The sequence below is a fragment of the Macaca mulatta genome, chromosome 1 (genome assembly GCF_049350105.2).
Source record: "Macaca mulatta isolate MMU2019108-1 chromosome 1, T2T-MMU8v2.0, whole genome shotgun sequence".
NCBI classification, from domain to species: Eukaryota; Metazoa; Chordata; class Mammalia; order Primates; family Cercopithecidae; genus Macaca; species Macaca mulatta.
In genome coordinates, this window is record NC_133406.1 from 209,062,348 (window position 1) to 209,084,516 (window position 22,169).

Below are 22,169 nucleotides of genomic sequence, written 5' to 3' on the forward strand. Positions count from 1 at the left end.
TCAAAGTGATAATAGAAACCAATAGTAAAACTTAAAATATAAATATAAAAAAGAAGGCCAGGCATGGTGGCTAATGCCTGTAATCCCAGCACTTTGGGAGGCTGAGGTGGGTGGATCACAAGGTCAGGAGTTCAAGACTAGCCTGGCCAGCATGGTGAAACCCCATCTCTACTAAAAATACAAAAATTAGCAGGGCATGGTGGTGCATGCCCATAATCCCAGCTACTCAGGAGGCTGAGGTAGGAGAATCATTTGACCCTGGGAGGCAGAGGTTGCAGTGAGCTGAGATCATGCCACTGCACTCCAGCCTGGGTGACAGAGAGAGACTCTGTCTCAAAAAAAAAAAAAAAAAAAAAAAAGAAAAAAGATATATATATATATATATATATATATATATATATATATATATGAAAAACGGAAGAGAAAGGGGGAAAGGGTGGTTAACAAAATCACCACAGCAGGAAGTCAACAGATAGATACAACAGACATAGTTAACTAATAAATCAAGTAATAGAGGTATGAGTATATTATTCACAGTTATGAAATTAAAAATACTAACATGACAACAAACATGGTTAAAAACAAACAAAAAAACCATAGTTGTTTCCAGGAGTTGGGGGATTGGCAAATGATAGATAGCTTTAAACTTTTTATTTCTAACCTTCTACTGGGCTTGAATCTGCATTTCCATCTACATTAATTATATCTGAAATAATTTTTTTAAAATTAGGCAAGCACTATTCACAATAGCAAAGACATGGAATCAGCCTAAATGCCCATCAATGGCAGATTGGCTAAATAAAATGTGGTACATATACACAATGGAATACTATGCAGCCATAAAGAAGAACAAGCTCATGTCCTTTGCAGGAACATGGATGGAGCTGGAGGCCATTATCCTTAGCAAACTAATGTAGGAATGGAAAAACCAAATATTGCATGTTCTCACTTATAAGTGGGAGCTAAATGATGAGAACACGTGGACAGAAAGAGAGAAAAAACAGACCATGCAGCCTACTTGAGGGTGGAGGGTGGGAGGAAGTAGAGGATAAGAAAAAATAAACATAAACATTAGGTACTAGGCTTAACAACTGGGTGATGAAATAATCTGTACAACAATCCCCGTGACACAAATTCACCTATATTAAAAACCTGCATATGGACCTCTGACCCTAAAATAAAAGTTTAAAAATAAAACAAAATAAAATTAGGCAAATAATCTAGATAAGTCTGACATTACCCCACTGGCTCAGGGACTATTGCGGTAGGATCAAGTTAAACTCTCAGGCAGGCAGCCAAAGCTCCTCGCTGCCACTTGCACCCACTTACCTCTGCTTGGGAGCCACAAGCATTGGCACCTCCTCCGGGAAGCCCTCAGGAGGAAGAGGGCGCCCTCTGCCGGGGTAGGAACGCCAGCACGCCTGGGGAGCCGCCCTTTGCGCACCATCAGGCACTCCGCCCCTATCCCTCAGCGAGGGCCTTCCTCCCCCGCGTCACGTGATCCCAGCTCCTTTTCAGCTAGTGGGTGGAACCTCAGGAGGGAAAACCCGGGGAAGCCCAGGTGAGAGCAACGGGACCGATGGGGCCCGGGTTTCCTGGATGCTGGGGGACTGTCCCAGTAAGGCTTGGGAACCTGGGTGGGGCGCCTTTCAGAACGGGACCGATGGGAGAGAGACGGGAAGGGTTCTGGGCACGAACCCCGTTCAGTATCTGCTCCTTGCGGAGTGTGAGAACTGGGAGAGAGACTCCTGGCCTTTCCACTTCCTGTGCGCCCTTGGGTGAGCGTCTTAACGTCTCAGAATCTCTGTCCTCACCTGTGGCTGCCAGTATGCAATGAAATAAGCACATAAGTCATAAATAAATGGTATCTTAGTCGGTCCCGTTTGAGCGAATTCGTGAACTTTCAGAGACAAGAAGACCCTGGAGGCCACTGTAGCTCGGCCCTGTTTGGAGGCAGGCCTCTCCACCCTCACTCAGGACACCAGCTCCTGCTGGGTGCTCCCCTGCCTGGAGTGCTCACCCCTAGGCCTCAGGAGTGGAAGGGTCTGGGAGCGCTGGCTGGAAGAGGGGCTTCTCCCAGCTCCCACTGAACGGGCTGACAAGTCGGACTCTACGTAACAAAGTCCCCTCTTTCTGTCTCCACACAGGGCCCTTGTTGTGCTTTTGGCCCAGGTAGGTGGACAGACATGTCCCAGGCGGGGGACGTAGAAGGCCCCGGCACAGGAGACCACGTGTTGAGTCTCCAACACAACTGTGAGCTTTTAGAGAACATGGAAGGAGCCAGCTCCACGCCAGGCCTGGCACCACATGGGCCAGGAGCAAGCTCTGGGCCCCGAGTCAGGACTGGCAGCAGAAGGAAGATCCCCAGGAAGGAGGCCTGTCGAGGTGCCAGCTCGCAGGCTGCGGGTGCGGCTGGGGTCTGCCCAGGGCTCATGGAGCTGCTAGCTGTGGGACAGAGCGCGGGCTCGATGCCAGGTCCTGAGCTCCACTTGCAGCCGCCCTCGGTGCCTGCTCAGGGGAGAGCTCTGACCTCCAAGAGGCTCCAGGTTTCTCTGTGTGACATCTTAGATGACAGTTGCCCCAGGAAACTTTGTAGCAGGTCTGCTGGTTTCCCAGAGAGAGCTCTGGTCTGCAGGGAGAGGCTTGCAGGGCTGGAGGAGGTGAGCTGCCCCAGGCCTAGGGAGGCCAGAGACGGTGGAATGAGTTCTCCAGGGTGTGACAGAAGAAGCCCCACACTCAGCAAAGAGGAGCCCCCTGGAAGGCCCCTGACATCCTCACCAGGCCCAGTCCCTGTGAGGGTAAGAAAGAAATGGAGGAAGCAAGGGACTAGTTCAGAGTGCGGGGAAGGGGCTGGTGGTTTCCTGTGGCTTGATCAGAGCCCTCGTGGGGACAACCTCCTCTCTGTGGGAGACCCTCCCCAAAGTGCTGACCTGGAGTCCTTGGGAGGCCCCTGCAGACCTCCTTCTCCAAAAGACACTGGGTCTGGGCCTGGAGAGCCAGGTGGAAGTGGGGCAGGATGTGCCTCAGAGACTGAGAAATTTGGATATTTGCTCGCTACAGGGGGTGGGGCCCAGCCAGGCAGCCCCTGTGGCCGTGTCTGGTTCCCAGTGCTCAGTAGAGGGGAGTCCCTCAGTTCAGCTGCACAGGCTTCTCCACAGAGCGCAGCGCTGTGCCTGGGGGCGTCAGCACAGGCCTCTGCAGAGCAGCAAGAAGCTCTGTGTGTCATGCGGGCTGGCAGCGATGAAGGCCGGCCTCCAGCACAGGACCAGGAGGAGCTGGAGGCCAAGGCTCAGCCAGCATCCAGAGGAAGGCTGGAGCAAAGACTCGCTGACACCTGTGCCAGCTCCTGGGAGCACTTGGGCGGCCTCAGCTCCTCCCTGGACCCTGAAGCCAGCAGGGCCTGCTCAGGCCCACTCATGGAGCAGAGAAGATCCAAGGGCACTAAGAACCTGAAGAAAAGTCCAGTGCCCTGTGCCCAAGACCAGGGCACAGACAGAAGCTCAGACAACTCCCACCAGGACAGGCCAGAGGAACCCAGCCTAGGAGGCTGCCCCAGACTGGTGAGCTGAGTCTGAGAGCTTGGGATAGGAAGGGCCTGGCCATGTTTCTCAATACCATGCTTGGTGGTAGAATTTAATAAAGCTAAGCGAGATGGGCTCTTTGTGAACCTTCTCTCTCTCATCCCTATTAACCAAACTGGGTAAAATGAGGCCCACAAGCTGAGAAAGAGAAAGTAAACTACATTCACTGAATCCTTGTGAGGGGTCATTATCTTTTGGAGTCAGTGAGTCCTGGATTGGAATCTTGCCTCTGCCCACTTCCTAGCTGAGTGACTGTGGGATGTTTTTTTAACCTCTCTAGGTTTCCTCTTTGTAAAAAAATGATACTAATTTCAGCTTCATGGGTTTGTTTCAAGGATTAATGAGATTATGGTATAAAATAATGTACCTAGGCCTAGTGCAGTGGCTCACGTCTGTAATCCCAGCACTTTGGGAGGCGGAGGCAGGCAGATCATGAGGTCAAGAGATCGAGACCATCCTGGCCAACATGGTGAAACCCTGTCTCCACTAAAAATACAAAAATTAGCTGGGCATGGTGGCGCGTGCCTGTTCCAGCTACTCTGGAGGCTGAGGCAGGAGAATCGCTTGAACCTGGGAAGCAGAGGTTGCAGTGAGCTGAGATCATGCCACTGTACTCCAGCCTGGCAACAGAGCAGGACTCTGTCTTAAAGAAACAAAGGTGCCTAGCACAGCACAAGGCACAAGGTAAATTGCTTAATTCGTGTTAAATTTGCTTTTCTTTTAGTGTTCACAGTTACCCTGTAAGATAGGCGTTAGCCCCATATAACCAGATGGGGAAACTGAGGCTCGGAGGGTTAACAATATTCTCCAGGCTCACACAGCTAGGGAGTCAGTGCCCAGCTATGTTCCCTATATCACCACTTCCCTTTCCTTTGTTCTTTTCCTTATCGTCATCATCATTTTATTAATAATCATAGCTAACATTTATACACCAAAGGCAGAATAAGACTCTACTTGTTTTTGGTGCGTATTTCTCACATAGTTGAATTTTCATCACGTTTATTGAATGTGCATGATGTGCTAGGTGTTTTTGATTTAATCTTCACATGACGTCCACGGAGGTGAGGTAACAGACCCAGCTGGTGAATGGGAGCAAGGGTACAAGCCCAGGCGGTCTGTCTTGAGATCTCACTGCACTGCCTTCTCTGTGTATCTTCTGTGTTATTGGCACAGTTGTAACAGCATCTGGCTTAGCATGTGCTGGATATTGTGCTAAGCCCTTTATATATCTGCAATCTTTGTAACAATCCTATGAGGTAGACACTATTGACATATACCCATTTTACTGATCTGAACACTGAGACTCTGAGAGGTGACATGAGTACTCAAGGCCAAACAGCCAATTAGTAAAATAGAACCAGTGAGCTGTTTTCCACTATGCATCAAGTCTTTTTATCTATAAATAGGTTCCTGTTATGCCTTATTGTTCCAGGACTTTGCTTGGTTTTGTAAGTTCTGTAGTATTTGAAGATCTTTCCCAGTGGGTTCACCTTGTTCTGCCGAATTTGATCTTTTCCTGAGCCCTGCGTCATAAGTGTCTATGGATGTATTTGTCACAGCCACAGGTGCTGTCAGGATGAGGGCTGGGACTTCCTCTTCTCATTTCTAACCACTGTAGTCTAGTTAGGAGCATGAGCCTGGAGGCCAATAGGCTAACATTCAGTCCTGACTTTGCCGCTGTCTGAACAACCGAGGTGAGTGGCTTCACCTTTTCAAGTATAATTCTCTCATCTGCAAAATGTGGGTATGAACAGTACTTACCTCCTAGGGAGGTGGTGAGGATGAAATGAGATGACACATGTTTGACATTTAACACAGTGCTTGGTGCAAGAAAAATACCCAAATGGGTTACCTGTTAGCGACATAAGCAATTTCGTCCTGCTGTAAGTAATGCAGAGGTGACCATCCTTGTGCATCTGGCTTCTCCCTTCTTCACATGATTTATTTGGACCAGATGCCCAGAATTGGGATTCCTGGGTCTGCAGCCTTTGAGGGGGCTGGTTTGAGTGCGGTGGTGGAGCCAGCTTCCTGCCTGGCTTGACTGGAAGCAGCCCACGACTGCTGGCTCCTCCAGGCTCCATCCTTGACTCTGCGGCACAGCCCATCATCCTACAGCTTTCCAAACAACTCGTTGCCATGACAACCAGTACCAGCTGAGGGAGAAGAATTGAGTCTGGGCTGTGACAGGGACGGGCGGGTGGTTGCAGACAGGGCTGAGTGGGGCCTGGGCAATGGGGGGCACAGTGCCGGCTGGTCTGGAGCCCCATTTAGGGCCTTAGCACCTTCCCCTGGAGATAGCCTGGCTTGTAGCAGGGGCAGACAGAGAGGTTCAAGGTCCAGCTCTGCCTCTTATTCCAGGGTGACTTTAGACCTGTCTTTAGACATTTAGATGAGTTTAACTTTTTTTTTTTTTTTTTTTTTTTTACTTTTCTTAAGCTCAGTGGCAAGAAGACTTTATTACTATTTTTTTTTTATTTACTTTTTTTTTTTTTAAAGGTGGAGTCTTGCCCTGTCACCCAGGCTGGAGTGCAGTGGAACAATCTTGACTCACTGCAACCTTCGCCTCCTGGTTTCAAGGGATTCTCCTGCCTCAACCTCCCGAGTAGCTGGGACTACAGATGTGGGCCATCATGCCCGGCTAATTTTTGTATTTTTAGTAGGGACAGGATTTCATTATGTTGCCCAGGCTGGTCTCGAACTCCTGACCTCAGGTGATCCGCCGCCTCGGCCTCCCAAAGTGCTGGAATTACAGGCGTGAGCCACCGCGCCTGGCTGCAAGAAGACTTTAGACATTTAGAAATGTCCCTTCTCTGAATCTGAGTTGCCTCCTCTATGAAGTGGGGAGAATGAACTGGGCCCCAGAACTGCCAGGAGTCTGATATCAGAGGCTGGCCATGTTATATTCTTCTGGCATGAACCAGAGACTCTTGGAGGAGAGATGGGAGGGGGACTGCCATCCTCTTGTCCATCCTGGGTCCCACAGTGGCCAGTGAGGTTTAGAGCTGCTCCGTGGGTAGGAGAGCAGTGGGTGTGGGGAGGGCAGCTCTGTCAATGACCCTGTGCTGCTTGCAGTCCGCCCGTCATCACCAGGGAGGCACACAGCTCCTCTGGTCTGACCCAGAGTCCCTGGTTCAAGGTATGCTGTCTGCAGCTGTGAGGTGTCAGGAGATGAGTAAAGGAGGAGCGTGTCTTCCCAACAGATGAGCAGCCTAAGAGGAGCTCGTTTCATTAGTGTGCTTACTATAGACTGAGAGCTTCATGTATGTCATCTCATTTAATCCTCACATTAACCATTAAAGGTCAATGTCGGCCGGGCATGGTGGCTCACACCTGTAATCCCAGCACTTTGGGAGGCCAAGGTGGATGGATTGCTTAAGCTCAGGAGACCATCCTGGGCAATGTGGCAAAACCCTGTCTCTACAAAAAATATAAAAATTAGCTGGGCACGGTGGCGTGTGCTTGTAGTTCCAGCTACCCGGGAGGCTGAGGTGAGAGGATCACCTGATTCCAGGAGGTCAAGGCTGTGGTAAGCTGTGCTGGTGCTGCTGCCTTCCAGCCTGGGCAACAGAGCGAGACCCTGTCTTAAAAAAAGAAAAAAAAAAAGTCAGCATTAATATCCCCATTTTACTGAGTAAGAAAACTGGGATTCCGAGAAGTTAAGTGACTCACTCAGGGCACATACCGAGTAAGTGGCCGAGCCAGGATTTGACTCCAGTCCTGCATAACTTGGGTGTTTATGGGGCTTTATTATAATTTGTTGAACAAGGAGGGGGTCTCGTCCAGGGATCTTACAGTCTAGTGGGAGGAGAAAGCCACTAACCAGAGAATTGAAATACAGACTGAAGCCCAGTGGACCACGGATATCCAGAGGGGAGGGGAGGGCAGAGGAGGGGGCTGTCTGAACTGGGTCTGGGCGAGGGAAGTAGGTGTTCAGCAGGTGAGAAAGTAGGAGAGGCTTGCTAGGAAGAGGTCAGTGCTCTGCAGGGCTGCATTGCAGGAGGCAGCTTGGAGTGTTGCAGGAGCGGAGAGGTAGGTGGGGGTTACAGGTGGGACAGGAACCAGGTGGGAGAGACCAGCAAGGGCAACATTGCTTGAATGGAAATGGAGAGCCTGCAGGATGGTCGAGTGTCAGGATGGCCTTTCTCCAGGGCAGGGACCAAGGAACTTTATCAACACCAGCATTTACAGAGAGAGCTTGTTCTGTTCCAGGCACTGTTCTAAAAGTCTCGAATAATGATAATGATCCTTGCCCCAACACCATGAGGTAAATACTGGTATTATCCTCTTGTTACTGATGAGAAAACTGAGGCACAGAGAGATTAAGTAACTTTCCCAAGATCACACAGTTCCTAAGTGTTGGCACCAAGTATCCCCACTGCATGAATATGCCCCAATTTATTTGTTGACTCCGTGTGGGCATTTGTTTTTTGTTTTTTGTTTTTTTTTTTTTGCTACATTTGGTGCTGCAGTTATAGTTTTGTATGGGTTTTGGAACATATGGGCAAGAGTATCTCCAGGGAATATTTTCCGGGGTGGAATTGCTAGGTTATAGGGTGCACACATCTTCAACTTAAACAGTGCCAGATGTTTTCTAAAGTGGTTGAAACAGTGTACACCCCCATCAGCAGTGTATGAATGTTCCAGTGACTTCTCATCTTCGCCAACCCTTGATAGTTATCAGACTTGGGATTTTTGCTGAAATGGAGATATGCTGCAGTGTCTTAACGTTGTTTCAATTTTCACTGCCCTCTTACTAAGGAGCATCTTTTCATGAATTTTGATTATTCTTGTTAAGTCTTTTCCTTAAAAAGTTTTTGTTGTTTAACTTTTCCTTATTGATTTGTAGGAGGAGATTTTTTTTTTTTTTTTTTTTTTTTTTTTTTTTTTTTTGAGACAGAGTCTCCGTCTGTTGCCCAGGCTGGGGTACAGTGGCATGATCTCAGCTCACTGCAACCTCCACCTGCCAGGTTCAAGTGATTTTCCTGCCTCAGCCTCCTGAGTAACTGGGATTATAGGCGCCCGCCACCACGCCTGGCTAATTTTTGTATTTTTAGTAGAGAAGGGGTTTCATCATGTTGGTCAGGCTGGTCTCAAACTCCTGACCTCGTGATCTGCCCGCCTTGGTCTCCCAAAGTGCTGGGATTACAGGCGTGAGCCACCGCGCCCAGCCATTTTTTAATTGTTGAGACAGGGTCTTGCTCTGTCACCCGGGCTGGAGTGCAGTGGTAAGATCATAGTTCACTGCAGCTTTGAACTCCTAGGGCTCCAGAAATCCTCCTGCCTCAGACTCCCAAGTAGCTGGGACTACAGGTAAGTGCCACCATGCATGTCCAGCTAATTTAAAATTTTTCTCTTTTTTTTTTTGAGATGGAGTCTCGCTCCCTTACCAGGCTGGAGTGCAGTGGTGCGACCTCAGCTAACTGCAACCTTTGCCTCCCGGGTTCAAGTGATTCTCCTACCTTAGCCTCCTGAGTAGCTGGGATTAGAGGTACCCGCCACCACGCTTGGCTAAATTTTTTTTGTATTTTTAATAGAGACGGGGTTTCACCATGTTGGCCAGGCTGGTTTTGAACTCTTGACCTCAGGTGATCCACCTGCCTCAGCCTCCCAAAGTGCTGGAATTACCCCCTGGAATGAACCCTTTTGTACTCACACTTAACCCTAGCCACCATGTGTTATCTTGCCTGAAAATCAGCAAATATTCACTTAATATCCAAATTTGCAATAGTTTCATAAAGATGACAAATTTTTAAAAAATTAATTAATTAATTTTTTTTGAGACAGAGTTTTGCTCTATTTCCCAGGCTGTAGTAGCATGATCTCAGCTTACTGCAGCCTCCACCTCCTGGGCTCAAGCGATCCTTCTGTCTCAGGCTCCTGAGTAGCTGGGACCACAGGCATGTGCCACCACGCTCAGCCAATTTTTGTACTTTTTGTAGAGATGGGATTTTGCCATGTTTTCCAGGCTGGTCTCAAACTCCTGAGCTCAAGCAGTCCGACCACCTTGGCTGCTCAGAGAGTTGGGATTACAGGCGTGAGCCACCGCACCTGGCCAACAACTTATTTTTATAACTTGTCTTTTTAAAGTCAGGATAGTAATAAGGTCCACACTTTGGGATTGGTTGATGTTTCTTTTAAGCCTTTTAAACTATAGGTTCTCCCTCCATATCTTGTTTTTTCTTGCAGTCTTTTTTTTTTGTGTGTGAAGAAATTAGATTGTCCTAATTTCTTATTTTTGCATCACTGTAATTTTTGCATCGCTGTAGTTTAGTTAAACATGTTCCTCTGTCTTCGCTTTAAGCTGTGAACTGGTGGTTGAATGTAGAGGTTTGATTAGAATTGGATGCAGTTTTTAGCCCAAACTACTTCATAGGTTGGTGGTGTGTTCTTTCCATCAGAAGGTACATGTCTCCTTGTACTACTTTATATTTATTGATGCTATTTTATATATATGTGTGTGTATATGTGTATAGATATATATTTTATATATATGTGTATATATTTTATATATATATATATGTTTTTTTTTTTTGAGACGAAGTCTTGCTCTGTCACCCAGGTTAGAGTGCAGTGGTGTGATCTCAGCTCACTGCAACCTCTACCTCCTGGGTTCAAGCAATTCTCCTGTCTCAGCCTCCTAAGTAGCTGAGACTACAGGCACCCACCACCATACCCGGCTAATTTGTGTATTTTTAGTAGAGATGGGGTTTCACCATATTGGTCAGGCTGGTCTTGAACTCCTGACCTCAGGTGATCCACCCGCCTCGGCCTCTCAAAGTGCTGGGATTACAGGCATGAGCCACTAGGCTCGGTCTGTTTTGTGCTTTGCATATGTTTTGCATTTCTACACTTTCTCCCATGTAAAAACACAATTGAGTTTTGTTTATTGTTTTTGCATCCAGAAATCTTGCTTTTATTAATCTATATAATTTATCTATTTAGATTTTGTTTGTTTTCTGTGTAGACAATCGTATGTAGACAAATGACAGTTTTTGTTATTTCCTTTCCAATTCTTTACATCTCTCTTCCCTTCTCTTTCCTTATTGTGCTAGCTAAGACTGTTAGTATAATGTTGCATAGAAGTGGTGATAGCAAGGAACCCATGACTTGTTCTGGATTTTAAAGGAAATGTGGTCATCATTTCACCTTAAGTATGACACTTGCTATGTTTTTTATATAGATGCTCTTTATCAGGTAAAGGAAACTCCCTTTCTTCCTGGTTTGCTAATTATTTACAATTATTATTATAATTTTTACAATTACAATATTTACAATTATTATTATTGCACAGTGCATTTAATCAAATATGTTTTTTCCATTTCTGAGATAATAATATGATGTTTATCCTCGAATTTATTAACATTAATTTAAGGAGTTAGTGGGGTTTTTTTTAAATATTAAGCTTTTTTGAATGTTAAGTTCTTGCCTTGCTGGAACAAACCCAATTTGGTAATGCTATATCTTTTCCATATTTTGTGAATTCAATTTCATGTTTTGTTTGGGGTTTTCAGTGGGTGAATTAACTGGCCTGAAATGATTTGTTCTCCTACTACCCTTCTGGGATTTTGGTATCAGGGTTTTGCTAGCTTCATAGAATGAATTGTGGATTATCTTTTTGTTTCCTATTCTTTGGGATAATGTAATTAAGATCGGAATTATTTGTTCTTTGGACATTTTGATAGAATGGCTGGTTAAAAAAAAGTATGGACTGATGTTCTCTTTAAGGAAGGTGTTTCCTTCTGTATGAATTCAATTTATCTTGTGGCTATAGGTTTATCCAGTGTTGTTTTTCTCTTGAATCAATTTTGGTAAGTTATACTTTTCTAGATGTCTATTTGTTTCATCTGAGTTTTTAAATTTATTGGCATGTTGGCATACAGTATTTCACAATAGCCTCTTTAAGGACTGTGCATTTGTAATTATACATTCCAAATATTAGCTAGTTATACCTCCTCTCTGTTCCTTAATCAATCTTGTCAGAGAATTGTCAGTTTTTTCAAAGAACCGATTTTTGGTTTGTTCATCCTCTCCATTGTATGTTGTCAATGTCGCCTTCCTTTCAGTTTATGCTACTATTTATAAAGTCTTAAAAATTATGCTTAGTTCATTAGTTTTCTGCCTTTTTTCCTTTGTAATAAGTCATTTAAAGCTGTAAAGGAACCTTTTAATTATCGCTTTTGCTGCATTCATAGAATTTACATACAGTCTTATTATCATTCAATCTCAATATTTTATCATTTTTAATCACAATTTTTCTTTGACCTGTGTGTTCTTTAAAAGTTTGTTTATTTCTTTTCTTTTTTTTTTTCTTTTGGAGACAGAGTCTAGCTCTATCCCCCAGGCTAGAGTGCAGTTGTGCTATCTTGGCTTACTGCAGCCTCCATCTCCCAGCTTCAAGCAGTTCTCATGCCTCAGCCTCCCGAGTAGGTGAGATAACAGTTGCCACCACGTCTGGCTAATTGTTGTATTTTTAGTAGAGATGGAGTTTCGCCATATTGGCCAGGCTGGTCTCAAACTCCTGACCCTAGGTGATCCGCCCACCTGGCCTCCCAAAGTGCTGGGATTATAGGCATGAGACACCACGCCCGGCTAAAAGTGTATTTCTTAATTTCCAAACTAATCTTTTGTTGCTTTTGCCTTTATTGCCTTCTAACTTAGTAATATTGTGGTCTGAGAAGTTGGTCTTTATCTGAGTTATCCAGTCTGATAGCCGCTGGCCACTTGTATCTATTAAGCACTTGAAATCTGGTTAGACCAAATTGAGATGTACTATAAGTGTAAAATATACACTGAATTTCAAAGACTTAGTACAAAAAAATGCAAACATTTCATTAAGAGTTGTTTATGTCTGGACGAGGTGCCTCAACGCCTGTAATCCCAGCACTTTCGGAGCCCGAGGCAGGCGGATAATAAGGTCAAGAGTTTGAGAGCAGCCTAGCCAACATAGTGAAACCCTGTATCTACTGAAAACAAACAAACAAACAAACAAACAAATTAGCCAGGTGTGGTGGTGGGCACCTGTAATACAAGCTGCTCAGGAGGCTGAGGCAGGAGAATTGCTTGAACCTGGGGAGCGGCGATTGCAGTGAGCCGAGATCACACCACTGCACTCCAACCCTAGGCAACAGTGTGAGACTCCGTCTCAAAAAAAAAAAAAAAAAAGTTTTCCTATCAATTACATGTTGAAATGATAATATATTGGACATAGTGAATTAAATAAAATACAAAATTAATTTTGCTTTTTAAAATGTGGCTACCAGAATATTTAAAAGTATACATGTGGCTTCTGTTTCTGTTGGGCAGTGCTAAGCTAAAAAAGTCTTTTGAAATGTGTTAATATTTGCTTTTTGGCCCAGGCTTTGCTCAATTTTTATATATATATGTTACATATACTGGAAAAGAATATGTATTATCTAGTTATTAGGATTAATATTCAGTGTATATTTATAAATATGTACAGATTAAGCTTGTTGATTTCATTAATTATTTTTTATTCCTACTGATTATTTTGTTAGCTTTATTTATCAATAGTTAGAGAGATACATGAAATTTTTGTGCTATCATGGTGGATTTGTCTTTTTGCTTATAGTTCTACCATTTTTTGCTTTATAGTTTTTGAGCTTATGCTATTAGATGCTTATAAGTTTAGAGTTGTTATAGCTTCCTGGTAAAACTACATATCATTATGTAGTCAAGTCTTTGCCTCTAATGATTTTTTGCCTTAAAGTCTGTTTTATCTGATTGTTAATATAGCTACAAAGCTTTATTTTGGTTGGTGATTTGCCTGTCCATATATTATTCCATTTTGTTATTTTAACCTTTTTGCATCATTATGTCTTAGAAATGGGTCTCATGAAGATTTTATAATTGTATTTTCTTTCCTTAAAGGTCTGATAATTTTTGTATTTTTCTGAAGTATTAGTTCATTTACATTTGTTATGGTTACTGATTTATTTACATCTACTCCTACCATTTTATTTTGTGCTTTTTTTTGAGACAGTCTCACTCTGTTGCTGTTGCTCAGGCTAGAGTGTAGTGGCGTGATCATAGCTCACTGCAGCTTTGATCTCCTGGGCTCACAATTCTCCCACCTCAGCCTCCCAAGTAGCTGAGACTACAGGTGCATGCCACTGTGCCTGGCTCTTGAAAAAAAATTTTTTTTAGTAGGGCCAGTGTCTGGCTATGTTGGCCAGGCTGGTCGCGAATTCCTGAGCTCAAGCAATCCTCCCGCCTCAGCCTCCCAAGGTGCTGGGATTACAGGCATGAGCCACCGCACCCGGCCTATTTTGTGCTTTGCGTATGTTTTGCATTTTGGCGCTTTCTCCCTTTCATTGCCTCCTTTTGGATTATTTTTTCTTACTCCTTTTTATCCCTCAGTAGTTTAGATGTTTCCTATCCTCAGTTTATATTTTTTTGGTGGTTCTCTTAGAAATTTGAGTACAGGCCAGGCTTGGTGGCTCACACCTGTGATCCCAGCACTTTGGGAGGCTGAGGCCGGCAGATCACAAGGTCAGGAGATTGAGACCATCCTGGCTAACACAGTGAAACCCTGTCTCTAATAAAAATACAAAAAAAAAAAAAGCCAGATGTGGTGGCGGGCGCCTGTAGTGCCAGCTACTTGGAAGACCTAGGCAGGAGAATCGCTTGAACCCGGGAGGTGGAGGTTGCAGTGAGCTGAGATCATGCCACTGCATTCCAGGCTGGGCGACAGAGCGAGACTCCATCTCAAAAAAAAAGAGAAAGAAAGAAAGAAGGAAAGAAGGAAAGAAGGAAGGAAGGAAGGAAGGAAGGGAAAAGAAAGAAAAAGAAAAGAAAGAAAAGAAAGAAATTTGAGCACAAATAGCTAACTTATCAAAGTATAAAGGTAGTTACAATGTTTATCTTCCTCCAAAATGATATAGGGATCTTGGAATGCTCTACTTCCAAGTGTGTACCTTTCCAATTTGTATGTTGTTGTTATCCAGTAAATTGGTCCTATCTCTTTTTTTTTTTTTTGAGACGGAGTCTTGCTCTGTCACCCAGGCTGGAATGCAGTGGCACAATCTCGGCTCACCGCAAGCTCCGCATCCTGGGTTCACGCCATTCTCCTGCCTCAGCCTCCTGAAGCTGGGACTACAGACACCCGCCACCACGCCCGGCTATTTTTTGTATTTTTAGTAGAGACGCGGTTTCACTGTGTTAGCCAGGATGGTCTCGATCTCCTGACCTCATGATCCGCCCGCCTTGGCCTCCCAAAGTGCTGGGATTACAGGCGTGAGCCACGGCGCCCAGCTCTTTTTTTTTAAATCCCCAAATTACACACTGTTATTATAGTTTCATACAATCAGTGTTTGTTTGGATTTAACAACATCTTCATCATTTTGTTTTTTTTTTTTTTTTTTGAGACGGAGTCTCGCGCTGTCGCCCAGGCTGTGGCGCGATCTCGGCCCACTGCAAGCTCCGCCTCCCGGGTTCACGCCATTCTCCTGCCTCAGCCTCCTGAGTAGCTGGGACTACAGGCGCCTGCCACCGCACCCGGCTAATTTTTTGTATTTTTAGTAGAGACGGGGTTTCACTGTGGTCTCGATCTCCTGACCTTGTGATCCGCCCACCTCGGCCTCCCAAAGTGCTGGGATTACAGGCGTGAGCCACCGCGCCCGCCCATCTTCATCATTTTCTTTGCTCAAAATTCTTCCTTTTGTCTCAGCTTTTCTATCTGGGATTGTTTTTCCTTCCTTCTGCCTCAGGTTTATCTTTTAGCATTTTGTTTATTGAGCAAAACAAAATTATCAAGAAAAATAACAGCTCTCGATTTTTTTCTATATCTTTATTTCTTTCTTATTCTTGAAAAGTATTTTGTCTGGGTGCACAATTGATAGTTATTTTCTTTAAGCACATTGAAAATACTATTTTTCTATGTTTTGCTTTTCATTATTACTATTGAGAAAGTAGCTGTTAGTCTAATCGCCATTCCTTTATAGGTAAAATGTATTTTGGTGAATGGGATCATAGAATAGTAGTCGAAGGTATGGCCTCTAGAATCAGACTGCCTGGATTTAAATCCCAGCCCTTTGGTTTTCTAGCTGTGAGACACTGGGCAAGGTGATTAACCTCCCTGTGCCTCTGTGTGCCTTAGTTTCCTCTTTTGTAAAATGGGGGAGATAATAGTACTAGTACCTCATAAGATTGTGGTGAGGATTAAGTTAACTAATATGTAAAGCACTCGCCACAGACAAAGCACATTTTAAGTGCTATTCAAGTGTTAGGTATTATTTTTTCTCTTTATGCGTGTAAGAATCTCCTTATCATGAGTGTTGATGTGTCTAGGTATGAATTTCCTTTTATTTATTCTGTTTGAGATTCACTGAGCTTTTTGAATGTGTAAATTTTTGTCTTTTATCAATTTTGAAAAATTCTTAGCCCTATTTCTTTAAACACTGCTTCTACCCATTCTCTTTCCTCTCTGCTTCTGGAACTTTAGACCGACCTTCCTTCCTTCCTTCCTTCCTTCCTTCCTTCCTTCCTTCCTTCCTTCCTTCCTTCCTTCCTTCCTTCCCTCCCTCCCTCCCTCCCTCCCTCCCTCCCTCCCTCCCTCCCTCCCTCCTTCTCTCCCTCCCTCTTTCCCTCTCTCTCTTTCTTTCCCCCCACTCCTCCTCCTTCCTTCTCTCCCCTCCCTTCCCCTCCCCTCTCCTTTCCTTTATTTTGAGACAGCGTCTTGCTGTGTCACCCAGACTAGAGTGCAGTGGTATGATCACTGCTCACTGCAGCCTTGACTTCTAGGGCTCAAACAATGTTGCCATCTCAGCCCCCTGAGTAGTTGGGACTACAGGTACACAACACCACGCCTGGCTGGTTTTTTTTTTTCTTGTTTTTGTAGAGACGGTCTCGCTGTGTTTCCCAGGCTGCTGTCGAACTTCTGGCCTCAAGCAATCCTCCTGTCTCGGCCTCCCAAAGTGCTGAGATTACAGGCGTGATGTGTCTCTTAGTGCTTCACAGTGTCTGTGTGAAGATTCTGGATAATTTATTTAAATGTGTTGTCCAGTTAGCTAATTTTTTCAGCTGCATCTAATATGCTAGTAAACCTATATATTGAGTTTTTAAATTTTAATTAGGATTGTTACATTTTTCATTCCCAGAAGTTGTGTTTGGTTCCTGATCAAATCTGCCTGGTTGTTTTTTGTAGTTTTTTTTGTCCTTCACTCATGTGTTCGTGTCCTCCTTTTATTTCTTCAAACTTACTATACATACGTAGTTTGTATTCTGGTCTGATAATCCTTCGCTCGCCTCATTCTCCTGCCTGTTGTTTTGGAGCCTCACAACGTGGACGTTAGGACCCCTGAGACGGGCCAGCCAGAAGGCTTTGAACTGTGAAGGGCTGGTCCTGATATTTTTCCTGTTGCTCTTCTTCACACACCCCTGTTTTCTTTGTTTTTTCTCCCTCTTTCTCAGTTTACTTTTTTGAAAGGCTGATTCATTTCCATGGTTCAAAAAAACAAAAAAAGTGAAACTCATCTTTCCCGGCACCCAGTCGCTTCCCTACTGGCAGCCTGGGTTATATAGGTTTTTGCAGATACTTCCTGTGATATTTTATGCGTATTCAAGCAAATACAAATTTTAAAATTCATTCTGCCTGTAACACGAATGATAGCATACCACACGTATTGTTCTTAACTTGTTTTTAATAAAAACTATGTTTCTGGTTGTAAAAGAAATACATGCTCATTTTGAATAACATGAATACCCAAGTGTCTACAAGTAGAAAGTCAAAGTCTCCCTGGAATTTCATTCCCCAGAGATAACCTCTATTATGTATCTATAGATATATATGTACATAAATGGGTTTATGCAACAGATATTGTTCTGTAACCTATTTTTTCTTTTTCTCCCAATAATACTTCATGACATCTTTCCATGAATCTTTCCATGTCTCCACATAGCCCCACAGCTAAGTGCTTGGGCTTTGGAGTCAGACAGAGCTAGGTTCTAATACTAGCTCTGTAGCTTAGCAGCTATAGGACTTTTCACATCCTCTCGGAGCCTCAGTTTCTTCATCTGTAAAATGGGGATACAAATAGTATATACCTCATGGTGTCGTTCTGAGACCTTAATAGCATGAATGATGTGCTTCCTGTGGGGTCAGATACTTCACAAGCCCTCAACAAGTGGTAATTTTTATGATGACTTCCTTACCCTTTATAAGCCACATAGAATTCGTAGTGCAAAGTGTCACCATTTATTAACCATTTCCCTTTGATGGGCCTTTTTTTTTTTTTTTTTTTTTTTTGAGACGGAGTCTCACTCTGTTGCTTAGGCTGGAGTGCAGTGGTGCAATCTTGGCTCACTGCAACCTCCGCCTCCTGGGTTCAAGTGATTCTCCTGCCTCAGCCTCCCGAGTAGCTGGGATTACAGGTGCCTGCCACCATGCTTGGCTAATTTTTGTATTTTTAGTAGAGATGGGGTTTCACCATGTTGGCCAGGATGGTCTTGAACTCCTGATCTCAGGTGATCCACCCACCTCGGCCTCTCAAAGTGCTGGGATTACATGCGTGAGCCACCACACCCAGCCTGATGGACTTTTTTTAATTAACCATTTTCCCTTTGATGGACAACTTTTTTGCTATAAGTACAACTCAGTGAACACTGAACACATACCCTTTCAACAAGAATGTCTTCTTTTTGTGAATTCCCTGCCATGGGGTGGCTGGGTCCTGTGGATTCTAATCTCTGCATCCTCTTTCTCTCCAAGGAGGAAGTGAAAATACCCCATGGAGTGAAGCTTGTGTGTTACGTAGGTTTTTACGTTTTATTACTGCTTTCTTCCTCCGTTTCCTCAGGTGGGGTGGAGTGGCAGGGCTCCTCCACAGTAGATGTGGAGATCCTACCCCCACCCAGCCTGCCCTGCCCCAGTGGATCCTAGTGCTCCTCTCCCTCTATAATGTTGTAATGTTGGATCTTAGACTTTTAGTTTCCTGCAGACCTTGGAACCTGACCATTTCATGATCATTCATTCAAGGATTATTAGTCTTCAGACTCACCTACTTTTAAAACAATCCCCTATGGTTTGCAATAAGTGAAAAGAATTGAAACACACTTAAAATGGGCTAAAAGCCTAAAGAAAGCAAGAAAAGAGGAAGGAGAAGGGGGATCTTGTTACAATAACACCTTACTCTCTACCAATCCTGTAAAGGTACACCTGCCAGGCTCAAAGTTAACACTGAGCTTCCTGGCAGCCATAGCAAAAAGGGGAGCAGGATAGACTCCATAGTTCATTAGAAGAACAAAATCTGTGCACCTTGAAATGGTCATGAAAGGATTTCTTTAATCAGCAATAGAGGAGTGATCAGCAGCCTTACAGAGTGTAAGCCTTACAGATGACTACATTTGGCTGCTTCAAGGGAGAGGCAGACAAGTCAGTGACCCCTGAAAGGGTCACGACAGAGCTTTGAACAGGAGGAGGTGGAGTCAGAACAAGGCGTGTCCCTTCTGATGAGATGCATCTGTGGTCAGAAGGAGGGTGAGAGGGTCCTGGCACAGAGTCCAGCTAACTGTGAATGTGACTGGGGGTTAAGGGGGAAGTTGAGAAAGGATGGGGATGGAGACAGGCTCCTCTCTTGGGACAGAGGCTAGCCAGGTCGCAAGCATTCACTGAACACTATGTGCCAGGCCTTTTCCAAGCATTGGGAATTCAGGGGGAACCAAGACAGGCGTATTCTCTATCCTCAAGGAGCTTATAGTCCAGTGGGAGATTACAATTACAGGTGAGGTGAGCACTCTGAAGGCGGGGACAGTGGCTGGCCCTGCTTGCTTCTGAAGTGCGATCTCCCTCGTAGCGGGGTTCCGGGCCAGTGATCCAGCTCCTGGGGGCCGTCAGCCACGGCCAGGCAGGGGGGCAGCTGCCGCCAAAGCTGGAGGTTCTGGAGGACCTGATGGAGGTCAGCTCACCCTCACCTGCCCAGAGGCTCAGAAGAAAGAAGAGGCCCATGGCGCAGGGCCCCGCTGGGTGCCAGGTACGGAACGAGCGATGCCATTTAATCCTGCTGGGAGAGGCACCTTCACACCTGATTCACAGAGATGTCCCTGAGGCTTAGACAGAGGGTGCCACTTGCTTGCGGTCATTCAGAATAGCCAGAGGCAGGGTTAGACCCCAGCCTGCATGCCTGGCCTGGGCTCCATGTGTACTTCCTTCTGCAGCTCTGAATTCAGGGTGGACTGGCGGAGGGAGGGGCTGGGCCTCCAGTGCATCTGGGGAGGGAACAGTCCCTGGCCTCCATTTCCAGCTAACTAGCTTGTCTGCTCCCTGCCCCAAGGTTTTCCAGCCTCCTCCAGGAGGCACAGCAGGGGACCCTGGTGGCCTCTCTCACCCCTTCTACCCTCCAAGAAGCGGTTCCCTGGCCCTTGGCGACCCCACCTCGGACCCTGCGTGTCCCCAGGTGAGTGCTTCTGCCCTGGCCACGTGCCTCCTTCATTGGAGCATGGGTCAGGGAGGATATGGGAGTGGGGAGGTGACTAGAGGAAGCAGTGTCCCCTGGGCTGGAAGGCTGGGCCCACCAGAACAGCCTCAATTCCTCACACCTCCCCCACAGAGTGGCCCAATGGAGGCTGAAGAGGAGCCTCTGCTGGAGCGGGCAGAGGACTCAGGTGAAGGGCCCTGGAGGGAGCCTCCTCTGCTGGCCCCTGGCTTCCAGAGACTGTTGGGGTCTGGGGAGGACAAGGGCCCAGCTCCTGGCCCCAGCCCCTGCTACGACTCTTCTTTCCCCACATCCCATCAGCCTGTAGCTCCTCCCCAAAGGGGTGGGGGCCACTGGCTGCCTGGTCTTGGCTCCCAGATGGATAGAGGGAGGGGTCTAGGTCTTCGAGGGTGGGACCCCTCTCCGGTCTGCCTAAGCCCGTCAGTCTTGAGTCAGCCCCCTCCCCTTCCCCCTGGGCACCCCTGGGAGCTTGTGACACTCTTTCCCCACAGCTCAGCTCCAACAGGAGAAGCCATCCCTGTATATCGGGGTGCGGGGCACTGTTGTCCATTCCATGCAGGAGGTGCTGTGGACTCGGTGAGACCTTGCTCCCCACTCCCCTGACATCCCAAGGGCCGCCCTCACATGCCCCCATCTCCAGGGCCTTGCCACGTTCTAAGGGCTTCTGGGTGTCTGGCTAACCCTGTTTGGTAGCTGTGCCAGGTCTCTTGCCCACACAAAGAGCCAGTGGAGAGCTGAAATTTGAAGCTGGATCTCTCTGGCTTTAAGGCTGTGCTTCCCCACTCAGCTGCTGCAGTTCTCAGCCTCGGCTCAGGTCCATCCACGTCAATATCACCCGCAGCAAATACTTTCACACAGTGAGAGGTTGTGCTGGGAGCGGCTCAGAGATCTGAGCCCAGAGCTCTCATTTGCTGATGGAGAGACCAAGGCCCAGAGGGGGTCAGACTTTGCAAAGTCCACATAGCAAGTCAATGACAGATGACACCGAGGGCCAGGGCTCCGTTCCCTCCCCCTGACTCCTGCCTTACTCTGACCTGATCCCAGCTTCCTCCCCTCCATGCATCCCGTGGGCCAGAGATGGGTCATGAGCTGGCGAGTCAGACAATCGGGTTTCAAATCTTGCTTTTGCCACTAATTACACGGCTGTGAGTAAGCCCCTTATTTTCTCTGAGCCCCAGTAACCCCATCTGTAAAAGGCGAATGATCCTATTTCCTCCTCACAGAGTAGGGATGAGAATAAGTAGGTTCCTGCAGGGAAACACCCATGACAGGAACAAGTTGGCCCAGACCCTGCTGCCCACCCATTTGCCTCCCTCTGGGATGAAGTGCCTGGAGAGCCTCCTGGGCTCAGTGCCCCCCGCCCTGCCCTGGCCTCTACAGCCTTCGGGAGCTCCCAGACTTGGTGCTGAGTGAGGAGGTGGTGAAGGGCATCGCTGCTGGCATTGAGGCAGCCCTCTGGGACCTGACGCAAGGCACCAACGGCCGGTACAAAACCAAGTACCGCAGCCTGCTGTTCAACCTGCGGGACCCCAGGAACCTGGTGAGCAGGGCTTTGGGCTGGGCCGGGTCCCCTCTCTGAATCTCAGAGCCCCTGCAGGATGCTGGAGTGGGGGAGCTCTTTCAGGGTATGGTGCAGCCTTGCCCCCTACCCCCACAGGACTTGTTTCTCAAAGTGGTTCATGGAGATGTCACCCACTACGACCTGGTACGGATGAGCTCGATGCAGCTGGCCCCCCAGGAGCTGGCCCGCTGGCGGGACCAGGAGGAGAAAAGGGTGAGTGCTAAGCCCAGTCAGGATGGGTGAGGGGATGTGGGGGCAGTGTGGGTGGCCTGAGGTTGGAAGAGGGAGAGACAGAGACAGGGAAGGAGGGAGGAGGAATTCAGAAAGACAGAAACAAGGAAACGGAGAAGGCAGACAGGGAGTCAGAGAGACCCTCCCCACAAGAGAAACAGGAGAAGGGGTGGAAATGTAAGGGACTGGGGATGGAGAGCTTGGTAGAGATGTGACACACTTGGTTTTCAATGGAGCTGGACTGTGGGGTCGGGGGCTGGGGGAGGACTGTGGTGAGACCTGGAGTCTGGAGTCCTGAGGTACCTCTCTTCCTATCCCAGCTTCAGATGCCCTGGAAAAGACTGGAGG

At 46.5% G+C, this 22,169-nt stretch overlaps 1 protein-coding gene across 4 annotated transcripts in view; it reads left to right on the plus strand.

Annotated features, from left to right (window-relative positions):
- Positions 1 to 1,429: 1,429 nt before the first annotated feature.
- The window catches only part of SPOCD1 (SPOC domain containing 1), a 28,187-nt gene continuing 7,447 nt past the window's right edge, over positions 1,430 to 22,169 (plus strand). For 2 of the 4 annotated variants that reach the window (XM_015133875.3, XM_077964778.1), the window contains exons 1-9: positions 1,430 to 1,561; positions 2,148 to 3,560; positions 18,307 to 18,348; positions 19,391 to 19,567; positions 19,868 to 19,990; positions 20,144 to 20,198; positions 20,521 to 20,605; positions 21,410 to 21,569; positions 21,687 to 21,803. In XM_015133875.3, the coding sequence (XP_014989361.2) occupies positions 2,187 to 3,560; positions 18,307 to 18,348; positions 19,391 to 19,567; positions 19,868 to 19,990; positions 20,144 to 20,198; positions 20,521 to 20,605; positions 21,410 to 21,569; positions 21,687 to 21,803 (2,133 nt within the window). In that variant the 5' untranslated portion in view covers positions 1,430 to 1,561; positions 2,148 to 2,186. The remainder of the gene's footprint in view (positions 1,562 to 2,147; positions 3,561 to 18,306; positions 18,349 to 19,390; positions 19,568 to 19,867; positions 19,991 to 20,143; positions 20,199 to 20,520; positions 20,606 to 21,409; positions 21,570 to 21,686; positions 21,804 to 22,169) is intronic. The other 2 variants (XM_015133881.3, XM_077964785.1) reach the window with 1 other exon arrangement.